A 24,573-nucleotide genomic window follows, 5' to 3' on the forward strand; every position below is an offset into this window, starting at 1 on the left:
TGGATATTTCAGATACTTTCAGTAAGTATTCAGTTTCTCGGACTCCAAACTCTGATTTCTTTAATGAGTTTTGTAACTTTCTGGCTCTAGGGACTGAAACAGAGCAACAGGAAGAAAAAGGTATTAGGCCTACTCCCATACCTAAACTTTGCCGATGGTGACCATTGATTATAAAGGCAAGTAAACAGCCTGCCCCAATCCCTATTCCCCATCCTAATCATTCACAGTTGAGCTTAATTTCTAGGCTGCTCTAATTCCGGGGATTGGTCAATCGGCACTCTCTTCTCAGCGTTGATCCTCGAGGCCCTGGGTCAGAACAGCACTGACTTTCCGCACGTGGGAGCACTGATCAGTGACCTGCCAGGTTCTATTTAAAATAACTGTTCCCATTTTGAGGGGCGACTCCTCCCAGAGGTTAATCAGTCCTGGCCAACAGGCGAGCCAATGTCCCTCACCTGCTACACCAGAAACTTCAAACGCAGACTCAATCTAGACTAAAGGTATCCAGTAATTAACGCATAGTTCCTCCCACCGCAACATTCCTGATTGGGCGCGTGAGAGAGGGATGTGTCGGCTCGCGCTCTTACCAGTCCGGGGAATTCCATTTCCTCTCCCTCCCACCAACATAAGCATTCAGGGGCGGTGCTTCCCGGTCGACGGCCCGCCCCAGCTCGAGCCTGTGGCCCATCGGCATCTCGCGAGAATTTGTGGATTTGGGGGCGGGCCCCTACCAGGAAGAGTGCACAAAACTGCCCTTAAGTCATTGCAGCGCTACAGCTCCTGTTACCAGCCTCGAGGTTCTCGCGAGATCCGCCTCCTCAATACCAAGTGAGGAAACTGGGGGACACTTTCGGGAGGGGCGTGGGGCGCGATCGCGCAGCTGCCGCTTCCATTACCTTCCTGCCATGGTCTCCTTCCGGTTCTCGATGCTTCTCTGAGTCTGAGGGTTTCCGCCGGTCGTCTACCCTTCCCCCCCAGCCCATGACCCGCCTCCGGCCCCCGCCCTCCAAGTCCAACCTCCGATCTGTTTAATAAGAAGGTGCTGTTCCGAAAAGGAGAAGGGGGTTGGCACAGATACGCTCGGCCCTTGACGTGGGGAGCAAACCGTCCGCCTTCAGCCTTAGATTCGTCCTGTGCTCGCGACGGCGGCGTTGGCGGACTGATACGCGGCGGTGAAGAGGCAGGAGGAGGGGGGAGGGGCGGAGCGTGGCAGCTGGCAGTAGTTCCGTCAGAGCGGACATCTTGTGGCTGTGTCGTGCGCGTGAGCCCCGTAGGGCCGGGGAGGCACCAGCTGCCGCGCGGGGAGGAGGCCGAGGCCGCAGCGTGAGGGAGGCCCCGGCCCCTCTGTACGCGTGGGTGTGGACGGCTAGGGGAAGGGAAGGGAGGCTGGCCCACTGGCTGGCCGGGTAAGGGGAAATGCAGGCCTTCGGTGGCTTCAGGGACCAGCCTGTTGGGTGGGGTAGGGTGGGAAGGCTAGAGAAGCCGGGGCCTCTTCTGCTTAAGAGGGAGGGGGAATGGGCGCGTCCTCGCGCCTAAGCCGGAGCTTCAGGGGCAGCTCGGGCGCGTGGGGGCTGGCGGTGGCTGGGCGGGCGCGCGCGGGAGCGCGCTGGAAGGCGGAGTGTACGGTGGCGTCAGGGGCGATACAGAATAGCTCTAGCTGCGGGGACAGCAGCACACTTCAAGCCTGTTTCCTTCCCCTCCCCGGCCGCATCTTTGAGCAGAAACCGAAAGGAGCCGGGCGTCTGTCCGGAGTCTCCTGTTTCCCCCTCCCCCCTTGCCTTTCTTTGCCCTACTGACGCCGGCATAGCGCCGACTAGGCCCCGGCTCCTCCTCTGCTGCGCCCCGGACCCTGCCCCGCACCCACCCCTTTCTCCTCCGCCTCTTCCTTTCCCACCCGGGTCTCTTCCTTTCTAGAGGCCGGGAAGTCAAACTTGTAGCCACCCCTCCGCTCTTCCCGTCACCCTGGCCCCCTCTTCGGGCCGGAGCACGACATAGAGGCTGGCGGTGGCTCTGCCACCCCACCCACCCCGGATCGCGACCGTTTTTGAGGGACTTGGATTCGTCCGGGTCTCTGCGGGGCCTGTGCGAGTGCTGATTTGCTCCGTTTTTGCAAAAGGCGCCTGTGTCTGGCAGAGCCGGTGTGAGACGAAGAGACAATCCTTCCCAGCCGCCAGGATAATCAAGAGTTTTGGCCGGACCTTCGAGCACACACCGAGATAGTGAGGAGCCAGACGAAAAGCACAGACTATGGCGCTGAAACGGATTAATAAGGTAACCCTGGGGTTGAGGGGAATGGGGTCGTGCGATGAAAGCGAGGCTCAGCCTGGAGGAAAGCCTTGAGGAGGGGCAGTATAATATGGAAATATCCCTCCTTGGGTCACTTCCATTGGGGGATGGGGAATGCGGATATACTTTATGAAGAACGCGATTTGGAAAGAACGGAACACTTCTGGCGAGTGAGGAGTGTTGTCTTGAGTGTGTTTCAATGGAATCGGTGCAAATTCGGGATGGAGAGTGATTTCAGGCGCCTCGGTTCTTCTGTAAGAAGTGTTAGTCCCCTCTGGGAGTCAGACTTGGCCAGAGACGCTCCCGCAGATGTCATGGCGTTCCTTTTCTCATTGCTTGAAAACTTTGTTGTTATGTGAAGGCTCTGTGCCTTCTGGAGGAAGAAACATGGGAAACTCAGAGGAGAGAAAATCCAAGAAATCGGCAGGTCCCAAACTTGATAAAGGGGTCAGCGTAGAAGTCTTGGCAGCTGAAGAGTAGTGAGTGAGTCTTAATCAGAAAGTGATCGTCGATTCTGGGCAGGTTACACAAGCGTAAGTTGGGTTGGGAGAAGATGGGCTGACAACAGTGTTGCCACTTCCTATGTTTTGTAGTTGGGCTTTTCACCCGAAGCTATTTATCAGAGGCACACCGGGAACTGATGTAAAACCCTTCTGGAAGCTCCGTTTTTCTTTGGCATGGGAAGAGGGGGAGGGTAAAGAGTGAGATGGCAGCAGGAGAAGGCTAGTACCTATTTTTGCCTCTGTCCATTTAATAACATTCTCTGGGGAAATTGCTTCGCCATATACAACGAGGTTTGATGCTCAACTGTGGCTCCAAGTTGAAAAAAATAGGGTTTTTTGAGGTTTTGGGGGTGAACGGAACCTCTACCTCCGGTAGTTTAGTCTCATTTTCTTGCTCTAACTTCTGTCCCGCATTTTAAGATGGCGGCTGCTTTAACTGGTTCAGGCTCTTTCCGGCATCTCTTCTTGTGATATGAAATAATAATCTTTGTTTAATGTTATCTTTTATATCAGACTGTACACTGCTCTAAGACCTCCTACTTAAGACTTAGCTATATTCAAACTCTCAGACTGTATTTCCCTTTTTTGTAACGTGTGTGTGAGAGAGATGTTTGGTTCTTGCACAATCAAGGAGGGTGGAGTATTTCCAGCTTATTTGAAAAAAATGCTGTGGAGTAAATTCAGTCTTAATAAAACTGGGAAACAGAGAAGGTTGTGGGTTGCAAACTTTGGTCTTGATAGGTTACTTCTTTTAAGAGTTTACATGGAAGGAATGGCTAGGACTTGGCTTTACTAAAAATAGACCTGATTCTGCTTAATTTTACCTTTAATGTGTGACTTTGGAATATATTTGGCAAACTGCTGTTTTATGAAAGATAAAAGTTTAGATCTTCAATGTATTGATGTTGAAATGGTGAATTTTATTTCAGGGCATCATTGTCATTGTGGGTGTATGTGAAATATAAATTTTTTATTTTTGAGACAATGGGAAAGGAGTTTAGGAGTTAAGGCTTTTTAAAGTAAAAAGGATTATCAGACCTCTTTCTGTGACCACTTTGAAGGCCAGCAACACATTGGCGAAGCATGGTTATGTTTTGCAGTATAGTTAATACAAAGAACATAGCATTCATTGCAAGTCAACACCTTTTTTCTATAGGAATTCATCCAGGCCACTAAGATGTGGAATGATTTCAGAACCATAGATTTTTATGCATGTGAAACAGAATACTTTAAAGGAAGGTCTCATTGGTTTTTTTTCTTTTACAGGTGATACCCAGCTGCTGTGACACCACTTTAATCATTTAAAAGCTCTAGAGAGGCAATATAATGGTTAAGGGTGTGAACTTTGGAGCAATAAAATGCTCCAGTTAGAATTTTAAGACTGGGAAAGTTTGTATTTGTGTGCCTCTCTGTGTTATGTATGAGCTGTGAATAATTGAGTGTTGAGTATGTACCAGGCACTATTCTAGATCGTACTAAGGATGCATCAGTGAGCAAAACGAATAGAGTCCCCAGGATTTTTTTTTTGGGGAATTAAATCAGTTCATGTGTGGCTTTGAACAGACTCCCAGCACCTGGTACTCATACTATTACTGCAACTTTAATATTACTGTTTTTAATTTGCAAGAGCTTTTATTAAAGAACTTTTCTAGTCTAGTACTCTTCATCAATACCAGACTCTCCTTTTATAAATACTTAGAAGGTCTGTATAATACAGAAACTGGACGTAATACTTTCCAAAACTGGAAAAATGTTTACGTGGGACATTATTGATTCAGTCTGTAGAAAAGTTGTGTTGTTTTTGGTTTTTAGCTATTTAGTGTCAGAATCACATGGTCAAACTTAAAAAACCAAAAACTCAAAATTTTAGCAAATGGACAGCTCTGATGGGAGATACTCTTTATTTTAGGCACTTTTTTTATTTTTGAATTTTTTCTTTCCTGCAGCTGCCCAGATTCTAAATAGATAGATCTAAATGATAGATCTGTATCCTTTGTTGATACTTTATTGAAATGCTTATTTTGGGTATATTTTTAATCAATAGTTCATTTGATTAAGTTTTTGAATTTCTTTCCTGAAGCTTATGTTACAATTTTGTTTATTTCTTAGACCAAGCAACCTTATCAATCAACTCTGTTATTTTTCCTCTTGTCTTCTTTGTTTGGACACACTGTGATCTTACAAGGCTGTTAAACAACAAGAATCAAAAAATGGGAACTCCCACAATGGTTGGTGCTGTTTTGGGGGCCATAGGCAATTTTACTACTCTTATTAAACAAAATAACCACTGTCCATGTATTTTGAGGAAGTATAAAGAGAACTTTACATAAAATATAATATGAACCAAACTTGAAAAGCTCAGGCTTTGAGTGTTTGCAATGTGTCAGAACTGTTTGAAGCACTTGTATTAACTCATTTAATTTTAAGACAGTCCAAGGAAGTAGGTATAATTGTTACCTCCATTTTTGAGATTAGTAAACCTGAGGCACAGAGAGATTTTAAAAATCTACCTAGGGTCATAGCATGGGAAAGTTAAGATTAGAACCTAGGCTGTTGGACTCCAAAGTGTGTGCTCTTAACCACTACATTTTCATGTTATCTTTTTAGGGGGTTGGTATTCAAAAAGGTTTCTTTTGCATGTATCTTTCTGCTAATAGCTAGGTTTTAGCATCTACTGTGTATTGAACACTGTTTCTAAGCCCTTTATGAGTATCTACTCATTTTATCCTCACAACAACCATATGAGATGGATGCTCTTACCATTCCATTTTACACATCAGGAAATGGGCATGGAGTAAGTTACTTGTCTTATGCTCAGATGGCTAGGAAGGGACTGAGATTCAAACTAGTCTGCTGCAAGAATTCAGACTCCTAAACTCATTGTGAACTGCTGCTTTGAACAATTTCAATTCCTAAATTTAATTTTGCTTCCTGAAATAACCTCTCCTCTTACTGAACGTTTAGATAATTGGGATTTAACTTTATCCTTAGGTTATAGCTAATTCTTGAGTTTAGATCTGAACTAATACAAGTTTTGGAAGTAGAAGTGAATTTCTTTTTTGGTTAGTATCTTCAAGGACTAAGGGAACTACTGTGTGCTGATTTTGCTGACTAATCACTAGGGGGATCATAAACTGGTTTCCAGTGAACGTACAGGCTGTATATGCCATGTGTCAAGGCTTGTCTATAACCAGCTAAGTTTGCAGGGCATTCGTTGAGAAATGCTGATCATAAAATTACCTGTTTTTATTTTATTTATTTGAATAAGGTTAACTGATACTTGCTTTGGTTTCATCATGATCCTCTGCATTGTTAATTCTGATAGTTAAACAAAAGGGAAGTTGAATACTCTTGCTTTAGCTCTGGGGAAAAGCATCACTGGCTTATCTCTATCATATTGTATGTTAACTCGTGGGTTCAGGTGTCCTCTGATACCTCAATTTTTGAGGGTTTTCCAAAGCATTTCACTATAATCTCTTTATTAAAGATGACAGACACCAAGTTCCTAGAACTGAGATTGTGTTAATTAAATCCTAAATTAGGTTTTGCATTCTATTACATACTATGTATGTGGATTTTGACAGGGGTTACATTTATGTATTAGAATGTTAAAAACAGTTTTTAGAGAGTATAAGTACATGAGGTCTTAGCAGACTTACTGAATCATAAATCATTTCTCTGGGATCAGGCATAATTTTGAAATGTCCCCTAGGTGATTCTGAAGCCTCCTCTGGTTAAGAACCTCAGACATAAGCAGGGGGATGTGTGTGTTTTCGGTCATGTCTGAGTCTTTGTGACCCCATGGACGATAGCCCAGCAGGTGGCTCTGTCTGGATTTTCCAGGCAAGAATACTGGAGTGGATTGCCATTTCCTTTTCCAGAGGATCTTCCCGACCCAAGGATCAAACCCATGGCCCTGGTGTCTCCTGCATTGGCAGGCAGATTCTTTACCACTGCACCACCTGGGAAGCCCTAAGACATAAGGAATAATCATTGAATCTTACTGAGGTCTTAATGTTTGGCACAGTAGTCTAGTCCCAGGGGACAAAATACAGGGGAAACCTGTTATTACCTGTGGGACTCTGTTTTGAGTGAAGGAAGCAAGCATATAAATACATAAATTGATATTTGTCACCCTGTATAACTTTTCAAAGTTACTGTAAATCAACAAACATTTATTTAAGATAAAGGGAATTGTTATTTAAATATCAGATTTATCCATTATTAAAACTAGATTTGTCTAAATATCTTTCTCCACTATATTTTGTTATTGTTGAGTATGTTTTTTTCATTTATAACTACTTTAGCCCCCCCTTCCAGAGACAAGCTAGTATTGACAAAATTAATTTTATTTCACTGGAAATTTTGTGCTCTTGATCTAGTTTTGCTATCCAGTTATATAGTGTAACTAAGAATGGATGCGTTTAGTGAGTTTATTATTTGCCAATCTATGTTAGATGAGGTTTAGTCTCAAAATGGTACCCTTGGCCCTGTTATGTGGGGAGGGTAAAAGTTCAAAGAAGTATTTTATACTTGCTCAAACATCTGATTTTTATCTCCAACTATACTGTGAACATGATACATCATTTAGAGACCTCGAACCAGCTTTGTTTAAATTTGTTGTTTTTAACTTTTAGATCTCCTTGTGTTTTACCACTCCTTGGTTACTTGTTCATGCAATACTTCACATTAATTCTAGTCTTGTTATAATTTCATGGCTAATATATAACTGGATGTTTTCAACTAGTGGGCTGATGTTAATTTTGTCTTCCCTGTCTTTGAAATGCCTTATTTGCTTTCGTAGTTCAAAGCGTAGAAACTAGATTTGGTTCTGTGTCTTTACCCCCATTTAGAGATAATGCTTACAAAAGAATAGCTTTGAGTAATCTTAAGTGAGCTACTTTAATGGTGATTGAAAGAAAGAAAATTATAGTATTATTCACTCAAGCCATTCTTTGTACTTTGTCTGAATGAATAAGCATACTTGTCTCATAATTATAACTAAACAGGAAGTTAATTTCTTGTCAGTGATGTAATGAGACATGGTATGCAGCACTTACCTCTTAATCCTTAAAGTAAAAGAAACTTTTCAGAATTTCTCAGAAGTTACAAATCCCAAGCTAAATTGACTTTTAAAAGGGCTACTCCTTCCATATATGAAATTGTTCGGACCTGAAAATCTTTTTGCCAAACTCCCTTCTTTTGAAATCACTTCCAGTAGCCATGCATTTCTGAAATATTTGTTTTTCTTCCTTACTGTTTGTTTCTATGTACAGTATTTAAATTTCACAACATTGAAGTTTAAAAATTTTTTGTTTACTTCATAGCAGACTTGATGTTTATAAGAATTAGAGCAATTATTGTCTTACTAGTTGGGCAATTAATACTTCATGTTGACCTTTATCATTGGTCTGAGGATATACCTTTATATTTGCTAGATTGTAAAGCCTCTTTGAGGGTGATTCTTATCTCAAAATTTCTTAAGGCACTTATTCTCTTTGCTTCCTACATCATGCCCTCATCTTATCCATCTCCTAGGGTAATATTTTATGTTGGTCAGTATAGGTTTAAGAGGCAAGATCTGTCTTTATCGTGTGGATTTCCATGGTCATACAAATCTTCAAGTGAAAGTGTTGAAAGAAATTGGCTCTTAAATAAAATACAAGAAATAGCTTATACTAAGGGAATGAACTTTGTTTTCCCCAAATTGATGATACAAAATGTGTCTGTGCTACTTTAGTCATTATGACTTTGATGCAAAATGGATGGCAGAGATTGGAATAACATGATTGTGGAATGTGGTGGTAATTATTATACTCAGTATCATAATTATTGTACTTGACCTTACCACAGTAGTCATCTGAGTTAAGTTTTGCCAAGTCCTTGAGAGAATGATGGAACTAGACAAACTAGAAAAGGTTATTTAGAAAGTTACACCTCAACAGCAGAATTGATTAAATAGGAACTTTGTTTTTGCAAATGTTGGCTTTGGTTATGTTGCTCTAATGAGTAAGTAGTGGTGGTCATTAAAAGAATGTTTAGTGGAATGCATAAATAATAGTTACTGGAGGTTTTGAATCTTACTAGTAACTCATCCACCCATATGTTTGGTCTATAATTTTGTTGTTCATAATCTTATTTTTTCAATTTATAAGCTAGAGAAACAAAAGCAAATATTTAGCATTATGTTTAGACTTCTGCTCTTAGCCAGTATCTCTCATCCTTCTCATGTTTTACCTCTAATAGTCAATTGTCAAAAATACTGTGTCCCATGATGATAGAAGCAAAGATCTTCCTCAAAATAAACTGTAGGCTTTTGAGTCCCACATAAACAATGGTCAGACTCATTACTGTTTAATCATGTACCTCCAGATGAAAACACTCACTGGCTTAAGCTATACCTGTTGGTTGGCTGTTAGAGAAAATTCATTGACTTATTTTTCTATGGGTCTATTTAGGCTTTTAAGGGAAAGGAGAAACATATTTCCCAGTGGGAGAAGGCCTGGATTCTCACACTGCCAGGTGTTCAGGAGGTCTCAGGAGAAGTAATTCAAAGGGAAGTGATCCTCAAAGGAGATTTCCCCACAAGAGCACATCATGGTGAAAAAGTGTCTTTTTTTTTTTTTTTAATGGACAATACAGTTTTCAGCATTGTGCCCTAGTTATATTAGGGGCTTCCCAGGTGGCATAGTGGTAAAGAATCTGCCTGCCGATGCACGAGATGCGAGTTCGATTCCTGGGTTGGGAAGATCCCCTGGAGTAGGAGATGGCAACCCACTCCAGTTTTCTTGCCTGGAAAATTCCACAGACAGGAGCCTGACAGGCTGCGGTCTATGGGGTCGAGAAGAGTCAGAAGCAGCTGAGTACACACACGTAAGCATACGTAGTTAATATGTTGTTGATCCATCTTAGTGCCCTTTGAAGGTGAGTGAAGCCTTTAGCTAATGTGTGCCAAACTCCCTGCCCCCTATTTTCTATTTCAGTGATCTTGATAGTTGGTAAAGAACCCACCTAAGTAATGCTTTTCTCTATGGGCTGGAGGTATGGTCAAAGTACGAAGACTTCGTTGGTTATATATATGAGCTGTTCTTCCTGATTCTTGCCACTGTTCCTCTTAAACTACTAAGAAGCAAAAAGCTGACAATTGAAGTTTTTCGTATAATTTTATAAGTTGTTTTTGTCTCTAAAGCCTTTGAAACCTTTAGGTTCTAAAGTCATTTTATAAGGTGAACAGCAAAGACAAAATAGCTTTTGAAAATTCTTTGAATAGATGCTACATTGGAAACTGATCTCAAATCTAATAAATGCAGTTCTTGCAGTGCCACAAATAATTGTTTTCTTACTTGACTTTAAAGTCCACGTAACTTGAAAAATGGGTAACCTAGGCTCAACCTGAGTATAGTGAGATACAAACCAACGGTGAATAAGGAGAAACAAGAAAACACCAATTTTCTGTGTCTTGTTTAATTTGTGGCATTTATTCCTTGAGTAAAATGAAGAGTTGGGTTGGTGGGATTGAAATTTTTGTCTCCAGTTTGCAAAATACTGTGTCAAAGTAGTCATTAACTTTAAATACATCTTTGGAGCAAGGACACTTGAGAAGGTAGCCTTAAATGTATCTCTAGACCTATCTTTTAGGTTGTCTAGTAGATAACACTGCTTTGCTCTCCAACCAGTCCTGAAGCTCAGCGTGTCTTACATTTGGTTTGATTCAGTCTTTGCTTTCCCCTCTTAAGGGGGCACTAATGTAAAATGGATAGAAGACCTATTTCCATAAGATTGTAAGGGTAAAGTGATCAGTGTGTTAAGATAATTTTCATCCTTGGTGACTTAAGTTTATGTTCCTAATGTAGTTATCTATTCATCTATCCTTTGTAGCAGGAGTTCCTACAATATGTGGGTGAGGATGGTCTTTGATATCCCGTAAGTTAAGGAAAAGTTATTGTGTGGGCATCTGTATTAGTGATAGAGGGTCAGCAGTTCATCAGATGATTAGAATTCCTAGTCTTTGTCACAAATAATGCCATGTACATGGCTAGGAGTGTATGAAAATGTGAAGAAACTACAGAAACCAAATTTAGGATGGTCAAAAAAATTTAGGATAGTCTTGTTAACTTGTCAGGGAAAGGGATGGGTATGTGGGGAGTACATGAAACATCTGCAACACTTAGAATCTGAAAGAGGTATGGTAAAAGGATCTAGAAAGTCAGTCATTTCTAGTATACTATTGCTGCTGCTGCTGCTAAGTCACTTCAGTCGTGTCGGACTCTGTGCGACCCCATAGACGGCAGCCCACCAGGCTCCCCTGTCCCTGGGATTCTCCAGGCAAGAACACTGGAGTGGGTTGCCATTTCCTTCTCTAGTGCAGGAGAGTAGAAAGTGAAAGTGAAGTCGCTCAGTTGTGTCTGACTCTTAGCGACCCCATGGACTGCAGCCCACGAGACTCCTCGGTCCATGGGATTTTCCAGGCAAGGGTACTGGTGTGGGGTGCCATTGCCTTCTCCAATACTATTGCTGGTACATCAAAAAATTCAACCATTTGTCTTGCTCAGAAAGCGATCAATGGCTTCGCATTGCCTGTGGAATAGTCTTTGCCATAGTATTCAAGACTCGAAAGATCCAGCCCTGATTAACCTTTCTAGCCATATCTGCTACTCTCTTAACCTGTACCCCACTGTGTGTCTGGTATACCAAACTACAAGCGAGTTTTTTAACATCCTGTTTTCTTTCACTCCCCTGGATTTTAATTTCTCTATCTTGAATGCTTATCCCTCTATCAAGACCGAGCTCAAATATCACTGGTTTAAACTCAGGCAAGGTTAATGATAACCGTTTCAAAATTCACAAAGCAGTTGAATGCCTTTTAAGTATTCAGGTTGTTTGAAACGTAATTTTTTAATTTTTTTATATTATGTCTGCTTTCTATTAGTCTATTGGGGAAGGCATTCATGGTCTATCTTGTTATTTTCAGATGTAATATGCTTGACACCAAAAAGGCAATCTCCATATAAATGAATAAATGCTTTGGTGAAATGTGCTAATATTACGCTTTTTATTTAAAAATAGATTTTACTTAAGCTTCTGTCACTGAAAGTTTAGCTCTTTACCAGGTAAGACACATGATTTCTTTCTGGTTCTCTAGTTTGATTTTTCAACTTGGCTTCATTTATGTTTCTTACACATGTTACAGCCAGATTAAAGCAGTACATTGTATTTTCATGGGATAAATGTGTATAATAGTAATAGAACCCAGGTAACACTCTGCTTAAGATGGTTATCTCTATTTTTTTGTCCCCCTACTTATTGGATTTGTTAGGAGAAAACTGGAATAGTTAACAATCAAAGCAGTAACTGTAGGAATTAGAGCAGGCTACAGCCTTAGGAACTGAAATTGCGTATCTGTATGCCAAGTGTGTCTTTTTTAATCTCTGCTGCCCAATGTGGCCTCTTTTTCTTTGGATTCATCATGTAATTTCAGGGCTTGTGCCTGCCAATAGCTCTGGGTCACATCCCTGCAGCTCCTGATTAGAGAAGGAAGGAAATGACCTTTCCAGTTTTTAGCTTCAATTTGAAAAATCTCCGGTAGGGATAGAGGGACAGACTGATACAATCAGGTTCTAGCTTGCGTTATTTCCAGCTCTGAGCTAACCACTGAAGCTGAAGGTATGAAATTCTATGATTATCCTTTCTGAATAGTTGGTTAATGGTAACTAACAATCACCCAACACTACAGTCATACGTTGAGAGTAAGAGAAAAACATTTCCAGAAAGGGAAGGTGGTTTGAGCACACTTCAAAATGCTGCATAGAAGAGCACCTGAGATGACTTCTTAAGCTTTTCTCATGTTTTTTCACTGCTCAGATATTTTTATGTTTTGGTGTCATGAGAATTATTTGGTATCTTTGAAGTAAGTCCTTGTATTTATGTAAAAGGTATTTTGATCCTCAAAGTTCGGATGTTAAAGTGGATTTTGGTACATAAGTTAATTGGCCAAATAATAGATCTTTGAGTATTAAGAGATGTCTTAGTTATGGAGAACTTGGAACATAAAGCATTTACAAATTATCTGAGGGGAAGAAGATCCTGAAATTATGGGAGTGAAGAGCTGAAATTCAGTGCTAACTTTTCCTGAAATTGTTCATTAACTCTAAAGGAGTGAATACTAACACATAAAGGCTTGGTGATTCAAAGATGTCCCTGTGCAGGAAAACTGTTTCAAAATATCTTCTTAGGCTTTTTTCATAAAATGTGCAACTTTTAACAGGATATAGATATATTCCAGGTCAACTGTAGATTCCTGAATTTTATTATGAAGGGGTTTCAGCATCACTTCTGTAATGTGTTTAAGTACATAAAAGTACATGATTTGGGGTAGATCTGTGTAAGAAACTAATGTTAGTAATATTTGAATGCAAATGCTTACTAGACATTTTTAGATAGAACTGCATGAAACTGCAGTTTCTGTAGTTCAGAAAAGGTCAAGTATTAACAATATTGTGTGATTCAACCTGGGCTTCCAGGTGGCACTAGTAGTAAAGAATCTGCCTGCCAGTGTAAGAGGCATAAGAAACTGGGGGTTCGATCCTCTGGGTTGAGAAGATCCCCTGGAGAAGGAAATGGCAGCTCACTCCAGTATTCTTTCCTGGAGAATCCCCATGGACAGTGGAGCCTGGCAGGCTACAGTTCATGGGGTCACAAAGAATCAGACACGACTGAAGTGACTTAGCACACACGCACGCAGTCTGGTAAAATGGTTTCTTTAAAACCACATCCACAAATAGTCCCTGAATTGCTGACCTGTTATTACTAATGTATATTGTAGCATGAGCCAGACAGTTGCTAGATGATTATGTTATAGACAACTAAGCATAATCACACAGGCAAAAGATTTAAATGAGCTAAGGCTACAATAATGTAGCCTATTTATAAAGCAGATTGATTTTGTTTAATAAATGAGCCACCTATCCAAGAAATCTTGCCTTCCAGATGGGTAGTCTGCTTGCTAAGTACCTAATACATTAAATACCAGATAGTGTGCTAGCATACTTTTACCTCATTCATCCCTTCAAAACTTCTGTAAAATAGGCATTTCTATTTTAGAGTGAGGAAACAACGCTAGGACATAGTGGGTCTAAATTGGATTAAAAGTGAGACTCCACTATGATCATGTTGAGGGAGGAACATATTCATCGTCCTTATTTCATGTTGCTGTGTTTGAGCATTTGAGTTGTATGCACAAGTTTGTATTTGGTTTTAGTAGCATTTTTGTGTTAATTTATTGTCGTATAGGAAAGCAGTGAGGGTGGTTCAGAATAGGTACATTTTTAACCTTAAAATAGACTTTTTTAGACCCTTATGATCTTTAAGAGGAAATCAGACTGCCTAGGTTTCTGATTTATCTTTTTTTCATTGAACCAGTTAAACAAAAGAACTTGTTAAAGAAGTTTGAGACATGGAAAAAAATTATCTTTGTATCAGTTAGACTGTACTGGATTCTTAACTACAGTGCTTTATGGGAGTTAATCTGGCCTATGACAGAGTCATCTGGATAGTTGATTAGTTCAAGTTGCCAGCATTATTTAATTTTCTCAAAAAAAAAAAAAACTATGGTTCAGTTCTAAGCTAAAGGGGTGTGTGTGTGCGTGTACTCGGTTGTGTCTGACTCTTCAACCAGTTGACTGTATAGCCCACTAGGCTCCTCTTTCTGTGCTTAGTTTCACTTGTGGGGTTTTTTGTTTTGTCTTGCTTTAGCTATTTGCTTAACTCTGGGATAAGGGCTTCTGTGGTTCCTACCCTTCAGAATCAAAGTGTTTAGAATTAATTTTCTCAAATACGTTGAACATATGAAATAAATTTACATAGGCAACTGTAAAGGTCTGATCTGAACTTCTCATCCATCTTCTTAAAGTTGGCTCCTGGCATTCCCTGGCTGTCTTGATAAACTTAAAAGTAGTTGTAGTTTAAGTTTCAGAAGCACATTGGCAAAGTGTCTATCAAGGCACTTTTCTGTATAACTTAATACATGTACAGCACAATAATTCTGCATGTATAGTGCAAAATGATTACTCTTAAGGACAATTCTTTATTGACACTTTTTTTTAAACTGGAATGAATCTAAACTCACATTTCTAAACAGTTGACTGTTTTCTGAAGTGCATTATTTTGACCGCGTAGTAAAGGCACATACTTCTCGTTATCTTCCTAAAGTGTATTCCCTGCCTTTTCTTTGAAGTCCATTATTGTCCATGTGTGCTCAGTCACTAAGTCGTGTCCCACTCTTTGTGACTCCATGGACTGTAGCTTGCCAGGCTTCTCTGTCCATGGAATTTTTCAGGCAGGAATACTGGAGTGAGTTGCCATTTCCTCCTCCAGGGGATCTTAACAGGGTCTATAAATTCCTATGCTGTAGAAATTTACATACTGGTATTTAGAGATAAGGCTGTATCATAAATTTTTTAAAAACTTGTAAAAAAGCAGCTTTGTTTTCTTACAAGATTATCCCTATGGGTTATACACAAGTCATGGAAGGGTTAGATACACTTTGGGAATTAAGGTCAAATGGAATTGTGGAAGCTCTGTATTTTGCTATGTGCAAACCACTTTTCTACCTAGAAAGATGGATTATTCCAGAGTTATACTCAATGTTGAGTGAAAGACAAGGTGTTGAGTATAGGGATAAGGAGATCAAACCAAAAAGGATACTTACCTAGCCCCATGAGAGATTTTTTAAGGAGAAAATGAGGTCACTGGGTAGTGTGCTTCAGAAAGAACAGTATTTAAGAAAGTAAGGGCCTGTGAGATGGTCTGAAAGTTCAGCAATAATATGAATGTTGAAAATTGCCCTAAGTTCTTAACCTAGGGAAGTATCAGATTACAGCATTTACATTTTGTAGGACAGCTTTTGTTCATGTACAGGCACACCTTGAAGATAATGAGGGTTTGGTTCCAGATGACTAAAATAAAGCGAATATCACAATAAAGCAAGTCACACGTATTTTTTATTTTTGGTTTCCCATTGCACATAAAAGTTATGTTTACTATAGTCTGTTAGGTGTATAGTAGCATTATGTCTTTAAAAATGTACATACGTTCATTTAAAAATACTGTATTACTAAAAAACACTAATCATCTGAACCTTGAGCAGGTTGTAATCTTTTTTCTTTAACTGACATAGGGTTTGAAATAGTGCAAGAAATTATCAAAATATGGTATAAAGACAGAAAATGAGCAAGTGCTTTTAGAAAGAGGGCCCTGATAGCCACAAACCTTCAATTTGTTTAAAAACAAAACACCCTCCCAACCCCCACACAGTATCCATGAAGCATACAACAAAACAAGGTATGCCTGTGATGGAAATTCATATCAGTGTGTGTGTAGGCTTTCATGACCCTTAGCCAAGATGATTGTTCTGCTATGCGTCTATAAAATAACTATGCCTAGTGTGTCCCAGGAACTGGACTAGGGTTGGTTATGTTTTCATTTCTTATGAAATGTATTGTTGATGTAAATTGTGATTATATGTCCCTTAAAGAATGGTGTGAAAATAACAAAGCAGATGACTCTTTCTGTTACGGTCTTATGACCCAGCATTTTCTATCTTGGTGTAGGAACTTAGTGATTTGGCCCGTGACCCTCCAGCACAATGTTCTGCAGGTCCAGTTGGGGATGATAGTAAGTAATTTTCAAGTTTGATTTTTTACCATTAGTTTCAAAAAAGCTTGTATATTTTTAGACAATAACAAGAGTATTTTCTTTTTCTAGTGTTTCATTGGCAAGCCACAATTATGGGACCTGTAAGTACTGATAATGAAAAGCAAAGATTTAATTAAAAACGCAGCATTAATCTAGTTTGTAGTTTTTAACTAACTCTTTATAGCTTTATTTCATTACATTGTAATTCTATTTGGGATATGCCATAATTGTATTGCTTTTGAAAGAAACTAGTCATTTGTTAAATACAGTATTCCCTGGGTTCTATGTTTAGCATTTCTGTGACCTGTCAAATATCTCTTCTAATTTTCCCTCATAGCAGTGTAAAGTATTGTCACAGAACTTGCTGATTTACAGAGCCAATTAGTTTTCTGACCATATCATGGTGTTACTCAGAGACTCTGAATGTGTAACTGCCTAAAATCTAGCTTAATTGTATTATTTTGATATTTTGAGTTTTTCTAGAACTTTAGTTTCATATAAAATTTGAATATTTTTAGGTAGAAAGTGATATTTTGAATACAGCAAAATTCCTTTCTATCCTGGGTAGATAAGAAACTGTATTGCTGGATAATTGAATATTCAGAATTATGGATACCATCTAAGAATTTCACAGAATTAGAGCGCAGTAAAACATCTTGGGGTAAGACTGTATCTTGCACAATACTTAACATTTTTTTTTAACTTGGAAGGCACGTGAGGATTTCTGTTCTGAGTTGTGTGTTTGTTACTGAATTTTCTGCTTTCTTACCCCTTTTGTATTTTAATTTCAATATAAATGGCAATAATGTACTAGGTGAGATAATAAGTAGTTCATAATTATAAAAGAGGAAATACCCTTGAAAAGTTAGCCAGAGGGTGGGTTGGATTAGCACATGTTTATTTAACAGTTCTGATTATAAATAAGATGGAAGGGGATATTTTTAATAGTTCAAAGTATGTCTGGATTATCCTAATGAAAACTACAGAGTCAGGATTGTTTCCAGTTACCTCCAGGTATATTTTTACTGTTTTAAGTGCTTGCTTTTGTCTAATTGGTAACAAAACTGTGATCTGCCACTGCTCTATGCTTCCCACCCCCTTTAAATATACATATTTATGTGACTCATGGCTGACCCAGTTTGGCAGTGTTTTATTTTTTATCTGCACTGCATGACTTGGGGGATTTTATGATTTCCCCAGCTAGGGATTGAACCCGTGCCTCACTGCAGTGGAAGTACTGTGTCTTACCACTGAACCACCAGAGAATTCCTGACCCACACAGTGTTTTAAAAGTTGACAGTCTTCGCATAAAAACCTCCTGACTAGGCTTAGGATGGAATAGCAAGTGCTTCCTTTTTTTCAGATGAGATGTGTGTATCTGCCACAGTCTACCAAGTCCACTTAGGCACTTAAATTTGCAACTTGTAGAATTTTCCCATTATAGATCACCAGTTTTCAAAGCACAGAATTCAGTACAATGCCTTGCCATATCTGAACCAAATAAAACTCATCTTTGATTCGGAGGTGCTTTAAGATACTCTCATGAAAATGAGTTGTCAGTACTAATAAAGCATGAAAGAGTTGGTAGTCAAGACTTGTGATTGGATGGTGTGTGTAATAAACCAGTTATTTTAAAACAGTGTTATGTTTTTCTGCTTGATTTTTGAAACTGCTTTATTTATTCCCTTCCAAAAGTTCACCTTTAGTAAATCAAAGTGAAGCATAATTGAGGAGCTCATTAGTAGTCTTCCATAGAATAGGAAATTGCTTATCTGAAAAAATTTTGGGGTGTTTGATTTGCTTTTATTTTCAGGAAACATTTTTCATTTATTTCATATATATATTTCAGATTATGGTTATTTTTTGCTAATTTTTTTTCCAGCAACCTGTTAATATAAAGGATAGCAATTTTCTTCTTTCAAAAACAAATATTTTATTTTCAGAACTCTACCCCTGATTAACAAGAGCAAAAATTATGTTTATACCATAATAACATAGTTCTGCTTTAGTAACATTAGCCTCTGAAATTTACTGGTTTTCTACGGAAGTTAATTCTCATTTTTTGACAATATCAGGAATGAGTCAAAAGTTATAAAAACTCACCCAAAATGCAGATCTTAATCGCGTTTCATAAGTAAGCACCTAAGTTTCGATGTCAGCTTGTACATGGTTAACAGTTACCCTTACTATTAAGTATATCAATGAAACAAACCATGTTACTTTGACTTTTGACTGCATCTTTGTGACAAAACATCACAGTTTGATTAGATAATTTTATTTTGTTAGTAGAGTTACTGTTGGATTTTGGTGGAGTATAGTAAGGAAGTGCTCTTGATGATTGAGCAAAAACACATGATTCTTAAAACCTGTGTGCTACCTTATTCTTTCTGAAGACAAGATACTTTGGATCACACATGCTGATAAAGCTTTGAAAGAATTGGCAGACCATTGCTAGTTACGTGGTGTTTAAATTTTGTTGGTTATTTTGTACTAAGGGAAATTTCTGTAACAAATTGATGCAGTGAGAAGAAGCTTAATTTCCTTACCTGTTTCTGATATTTCTGTGCTTACTTTTTAAAATTGGAAATGGAGCTGTTAGAAGGAATTTTGAAATTATTTTGAGAACCACAATAACTTCATTCCACCTAATCTAAGATAGTCATTCACATACTGTGTATGTGAATAATGTAATTGTTGGCAGCCTGAGCAGAATCAGCTACAAAAACTATCTGAAGTAAAATATTTGGTCCATATGAAATGTTTTATTGTTACACAGGGGTGAATTTTTCAGTTTATGTTGACTATTACGTTTTCCCTGCAAAGGCTAATAATACATGAAAACTCATCTTTAGTACCTTACTCTTTAAGGAGCTGTATAGTGTAAGAGGAAAATTAAATGTTAAATTTTTGTTGAATAATAGTAATTATACAGAGCAAGATATTTTAAAAGGGCAGCCAGCAGTTTGGACTCAGGGAGGACTGTGTTATTTACCTTTTAAAAAACATTTAAGCATCAGATGGACCCTACAATATAGGTAGAATCCTGTGGGTAAGGAAGAATATTCCAAGTGTAGGGGAAAGAAATATGAGAAAAAGGAAATGTGAAGCATTATTTACTGTGAAGTAAGAAACGTATTCTGGAGAGGAGGTGAAAGATGAGACTAGATTGTTGGAAACCAGATCATTAAAGCACAGGAATTTGAACTTCAGTCTTGGCAAGCTGTGCTTGATTTCAAGCTGGAGTTAACTTTTATCTTGAAAAGACCACTTCAGCATTAGGGTGAGGCATAAATTGGAGGGGAAAACCAGAGTGAAGGCAGGAATACCAGTAGTAAACCATTGCCATAATGTAGACAAAAGTTAGTAAGATTTTGAGCTAAAGCAGTGGATACAAAGGAGAGGACTCCAGTTCAGAAGACTATTACGGATTTTTGAGATTTGGTATCTACTATGAGAAGATGGGAAAGAATCAATGATGAGATCCTAGTTTGTGGCTTGACTATTGTGGTTTCAGTTTGAGACATCCGAGTAGAACATACTCAATAGGCATTTGAATATATGTCCTAGAAGGAATAACTATACTAAAGATAGATCCTAGAATTACCAAAATAAGTGTGGGACAGGAGATAGAAGCAGAATATCAGTATATCATTGTTGCCTTAGGGGAAGAATACAGACAGACACTGAGGGAGGAGCAGTTTGGACTAATTGTAGCAAAACCAGGGTAGAAGGTTTCTTAAGAAGAGATCCGTTATGTATTCTTCATTTCTAAGATTGGCTCAGTTTGTTTATCAAAGTATTCCTTTTTGTTTTTCTTGGTATATTTGTTTGATTTATGGTAAATTCAAATGTAGAGCGTTAGTTTTTAGGTGACATGTTTTGGTTATCTTTAGATCGTGTATTGTTTTTACCAGTTTCTCCTCTTTGCTGGAGTTTTGGTGTTAATTTATAACATTGAAATATTTTCATTCTATAAGTTTTTTTTTTTTTCTTGAACAAGTGAGATGAAATTTGATTTTGACTAAATCTATTGTTAGACTACCTTTAAGAAGCAGTCAGATATAATGCTTGATTGTATGAAACTTGGAATGAAAGCTTAAACAGAATTTTTGAAATTAAGCTTAACGAAAACATGTTTTCATTAAAACAGTTTACCCTTAAATTGTTAACTGTACTCAGTAAAAATGTATCTTCCATATGAGCCTATTTTATAAAAGTGTTTGCTATTTGAAGCATCTATTTCCAATGAATAGTCATTATTCAACAATGATATGTTAATCTAATACATTTGGATCACATTCTTGTGTCTTTGATTTTTCTGTACTTCTCAGATGCTATTTTGCAGTCTTAATTTTCTTGAATTAGAGTTTTGTAGGCATTATGAAGCAGAGGGACATGGAAGTAGGAAAGACATTCAAATAGTAGCTCTCCCATTAAGTAGTATGTATCTTTTAACTTGATGGTCAGTAAACTGACCATGCTCCTTTAAACGCCAGGTATATACCCTTGTTCATTTCTTCATAATAGCTTATAAAATTTCACTATATGTCTCTACCAGACTGTAGACTTACCAAGATGAGAAATTATTCTGTGTCCCTTTCACTTACCTAGTAAGTAGAATGGAGTTAGTAATTCAACTAATGTTTATTAATTTTACAGAGGGGTGGGATTAAATGAGCTGTACTACAGTGTCAGCCCTGCCAAGGTTATTTGCCTCGCATAAGGAGTGGGCATAATACAATAAAAGGTTCATGATAGCACTGTATACATCCTCACTCAAATGGAGAGGAATGGGTATTGAGATTTTCAGACACATTTGCAGGTTGACTCTGCATATCCAGAGGCAATTATGCAATTCCATTAAAAAAAAAAAAAAAAAACTCTTTGACCTTAAAATCCTTGACCATATCACTTTCTTTTTATTCTTTGATATGTTGGTTTTCAGAATACCTGGGTTTGAATCCTGGTTTTATCTTGAACAAATTGTATAGTTCACTAAGTTACTTTAAGTCCTATTTTATTTACTCATGAAATGGCAACAGTGATATCTTTTTCTTGGTATTGGTTAAATTAAATGTGGAATACTAGTAAGTTTCTCCCAAATGTTACTTCATACTAATGTTATATGATGTTTATTTACTGAGGAGTTTTTCATACTCAAATTACAATGAGCAAAACATTTAAGGAGAAAAAGTACTGCTGTAGCTTGAAATTTTATATTTTCGGTTTCAAGTGTGCAAAGCAAACATCCCAAGTCTTCCAAATCTAGTAATTTTATGTATTGACTTACTATAAAGAATTTAGTGGTGTGATTTTGAAGAAAAGACTATCATGGTTTTATTAAATGAGAATTTTGAGGGGCCAATTGGGAACGAAACTTCTTAGAAACTTCCTTTGTTTCTATTCTACTTCCCTTACTGAGGGGAGTTTTTCTGGTTTGGCAGTGACCAGAATAGCCTGTTAAGGTACAAAGTTGTTTGTGTATATGTGACTGTCATTAGAAGAAATCTCAACAAATACATGTAAACTGTATTTTCAGATTATAATTTGATACATTACTATGTAGACTTCATTGTTAACTGTACTTTATGAGAACTAGGATCTAGAACCTTGTGTTTCTGAATAGTTTTTCTAAAATTCTTAGACTTCATGTAAAACAGGATCTAAATTACAATTCCTTATTCTATAGTAAATATTGTGATTTTTCACTAATAAGAACTTTATCATGGAATAATTTAGACTATTTTCGTGTAAATAGGTAATTTTGCTTCATATTAGAGAAATGCTTAGAAAATAAATGTTAACATGAATTATTTAGCATCGTTTTAAATAGCAGAGTTAAGCATATTTTTCTTTTCACAGAATGACAGCCCATATCAAGGCGGTGTATTCTTTTTGACAATTCATTTTCCTACAGACTACCCCTTCAAACCACCTAAGGCAAGTATTCCCCCCCACTCCGAAGTCTGTAAGTAAAGATTTGTATTTTATTCCAGAGGAATAGAACATTCCTAGACATTAGGGTTCTGATTAAGTTAAGGCTAAACTAGTGTGAGTGTATAATGAATAAGAATAATTGGGGCTTGAATGCATATACTGAATTAAATCACTGATGTTGAATGCTGTTAGCCTTAGTTAAAAGAAGAGCTAAACCTGGATTTGAACTTTGTAACTGAAGTTAAGAATTGCCTTATCCTTTATGTTGCAAGGCTCAAATACACCATGTGGAAGCATTTTTCCCACTTTATTGTGCTTACACAGATTTGGATCAGTAACTCTAGTGTCTTAAATACTAGCCTTCCAAATACTCACCTTCATTGTGCGTTTTCACATGTTGCTAAAAAGTATACCATATTTGTGTTGGGATTTAAGACTACAATATATTTTGGGCTTTGAGTTTGCACACATAAACTATCTTCACAATTCTGTTACAGGTACAATATGACAGTTACTTTAAATGAAGATACTTTTGTGATATTCAAATGTGTGTTTTATGTACAGTTGGAAATGGAGGTTCTAATACATGCCTTTGTACCTTGATGCCTTAAATGAGCTAGTCTGTATGCTTTGGTCTACATCGGAAAGTTTCTAATTTGTTAGTGAATCCTGAATTCCCTTCAAGTTGCTCCTTTGATACTCATGCTATGGTAGGGCCAAAGTTAACCTTCGAAAAAACCCACCATACCACTGATAATAAAATTTTTGCCACATGGTTATATTTTCCATTTTAATTAAAAAGAAGCCCCTGAAGGATCTTGGTCAGAATATAGGTGCTTTTATGTGTATAACTTTTAGCTATTATATTTTTAAAATTTTTAACTATTTTAAGTGTAGCTACAGTTTTTTGTCAAAGTTTACAATGCTTGTTTTTATTTGGGAAAAATAAAGTTGTTTTTTTATTTTAGGTTGCATTTACAACAAGAATTTATCATCCAAATATTAACAGTAATGGCAGCATTTGTCTCGATATTCTAAGATCACAGTGGTCTCCTGCTTTAACTATTTCTAAAGGTAAAATACTAGCGGCTTTGATTTTTCTAATAGTTAAAGGAGTTTCATTTTTGAGCTGACTTACCTAAGTATTTTTATAATGCCAGCTTTTTTATAAAGATGGAGAAAGGAACAAGAAGTACATGCTTTTTGCTTTTAGCAGTATTGATTAAAGATTTTGTGGGAAGAAGTTAACATTCAGATGGAGGGGGCCATTATTTGCAAATAACAATAGCAGCATTTAATAGCTTTCTTAGTATATTTTTCAATCCCAAGCCACTTGTACATCTCACTCACTTGTTGCCATTTAGCAAAAGTGGTATACCTAAAGTTAACAGAGCTTTTGAACTTGAGGTTTCTTATGGGAAAATTCTGATTTCATTTTCCTGTGTTTCTTATTTTTTAGATAAAAAACCTTTTTAAGAAACCTTTAGTTAAGTTTTCATGTATCATGGTAGGTTGTTTCCTACCTAATAATAGTCTAAAATGCATAGTCTTGGGAAAGGTCTCTAGATATCTGCTCTTCTACTATAATAGGGATCTGTTGTGTGGCATATTTAATAGGTTGTCTGGTTTCCACATTGGTGTTCCAGATGGAGATGGAATCTCTCTCCATCTCTTTCAAACAACTCTGGTGGCTTTTATGTCACTTTTACCCCACAAATAAAAATCACCTACCACAAAGCTACTTAATGAGAAGGAAGTCTGCCTTTTAGTGATTTTCAGTTTTTGATGCTGGCTTATTAGGATTCCTTAGTACACAAAATGAGTTTTTAATGTTGCTAATTATGACTGTATTTCAGAAATTTGAGGATAGCAGCTAACTCTAAGCATTCTTATTTTTTGGCTGAATACTTAATGTAGCATTCCCCAGATTATTTCTTGAAATAGTTAATACTGTTTTACAAAAAGTTTTATTTTTAGAAGTATGGTAAATGCCAAGTGAAACAGGTTTTGTTTGTTTATTCATTTGTTAAGTCAGGACATCAAGCCTTTTGTGTCCTTGTACAGTGCATTTGAATCTCTTTGAAGGGACTGTCTAGCATTCCCAAAATATTGTTTGATTAATCAGAAACACTTTTGTGTGAGGAGTGGGGACAAT

General features: G+C 37.8%; 1 protein-coding gene across 10 annotated transcripts in view; it reads left to right on the top strand.

The window, feature by feature from the left end:
• The first annotated feature begins 672 nt into the window (after positions 1-672).
• Positions 673-24,573, top strand: part of UBE2D3 (ubiquitin conjugating enzyme E2 D3) — a 29,696-nt gene continuing 5,795 nt past the window's right edge. For 2 of the 10 annotated variants that reach the window (XM_070372079.1, XM_070372085.1), the window contains exons 1-6: positions 1,188-1,346; positions 2,117-2,271; positions 16,397-16,460; positions 16,533-16,582; positions 22,344-22,421; positions 23,387-23,492. In XM_070372079.1, coding sequence (XP_070228180.1) covers positions 2,248-2,271; positions 16,397-16,460; positions 16,533-16,582; positions 22,344-22,421; positions 23,387-23,492 — 322 coding nt within the window. In that variant the 5' untranslated portion in view covers positions 1,188-1,346; positions 2,117-2,247. The other 8 variants (XM_070372086.1, XM_005899810.3, XM_070372083.1 and 5 more) reach the window with 7 other exon arrangements.

This window comes from Bos mutus, chromosome 6 (genome assembly GCF_027580195.1).
Source record: "Bos mutus isolate GX-2022 chromosome 6, NWIPB_WYAK_1.1, whole genome shotgun sequence".
In the NCBI taxonomy this organism is placed as follows: domain Eukaryota; kingdom Metazoa; phylum Chordata; class Mammalia; order Artiodactyla; family Bovidae; genus Bos; species Bos mutus.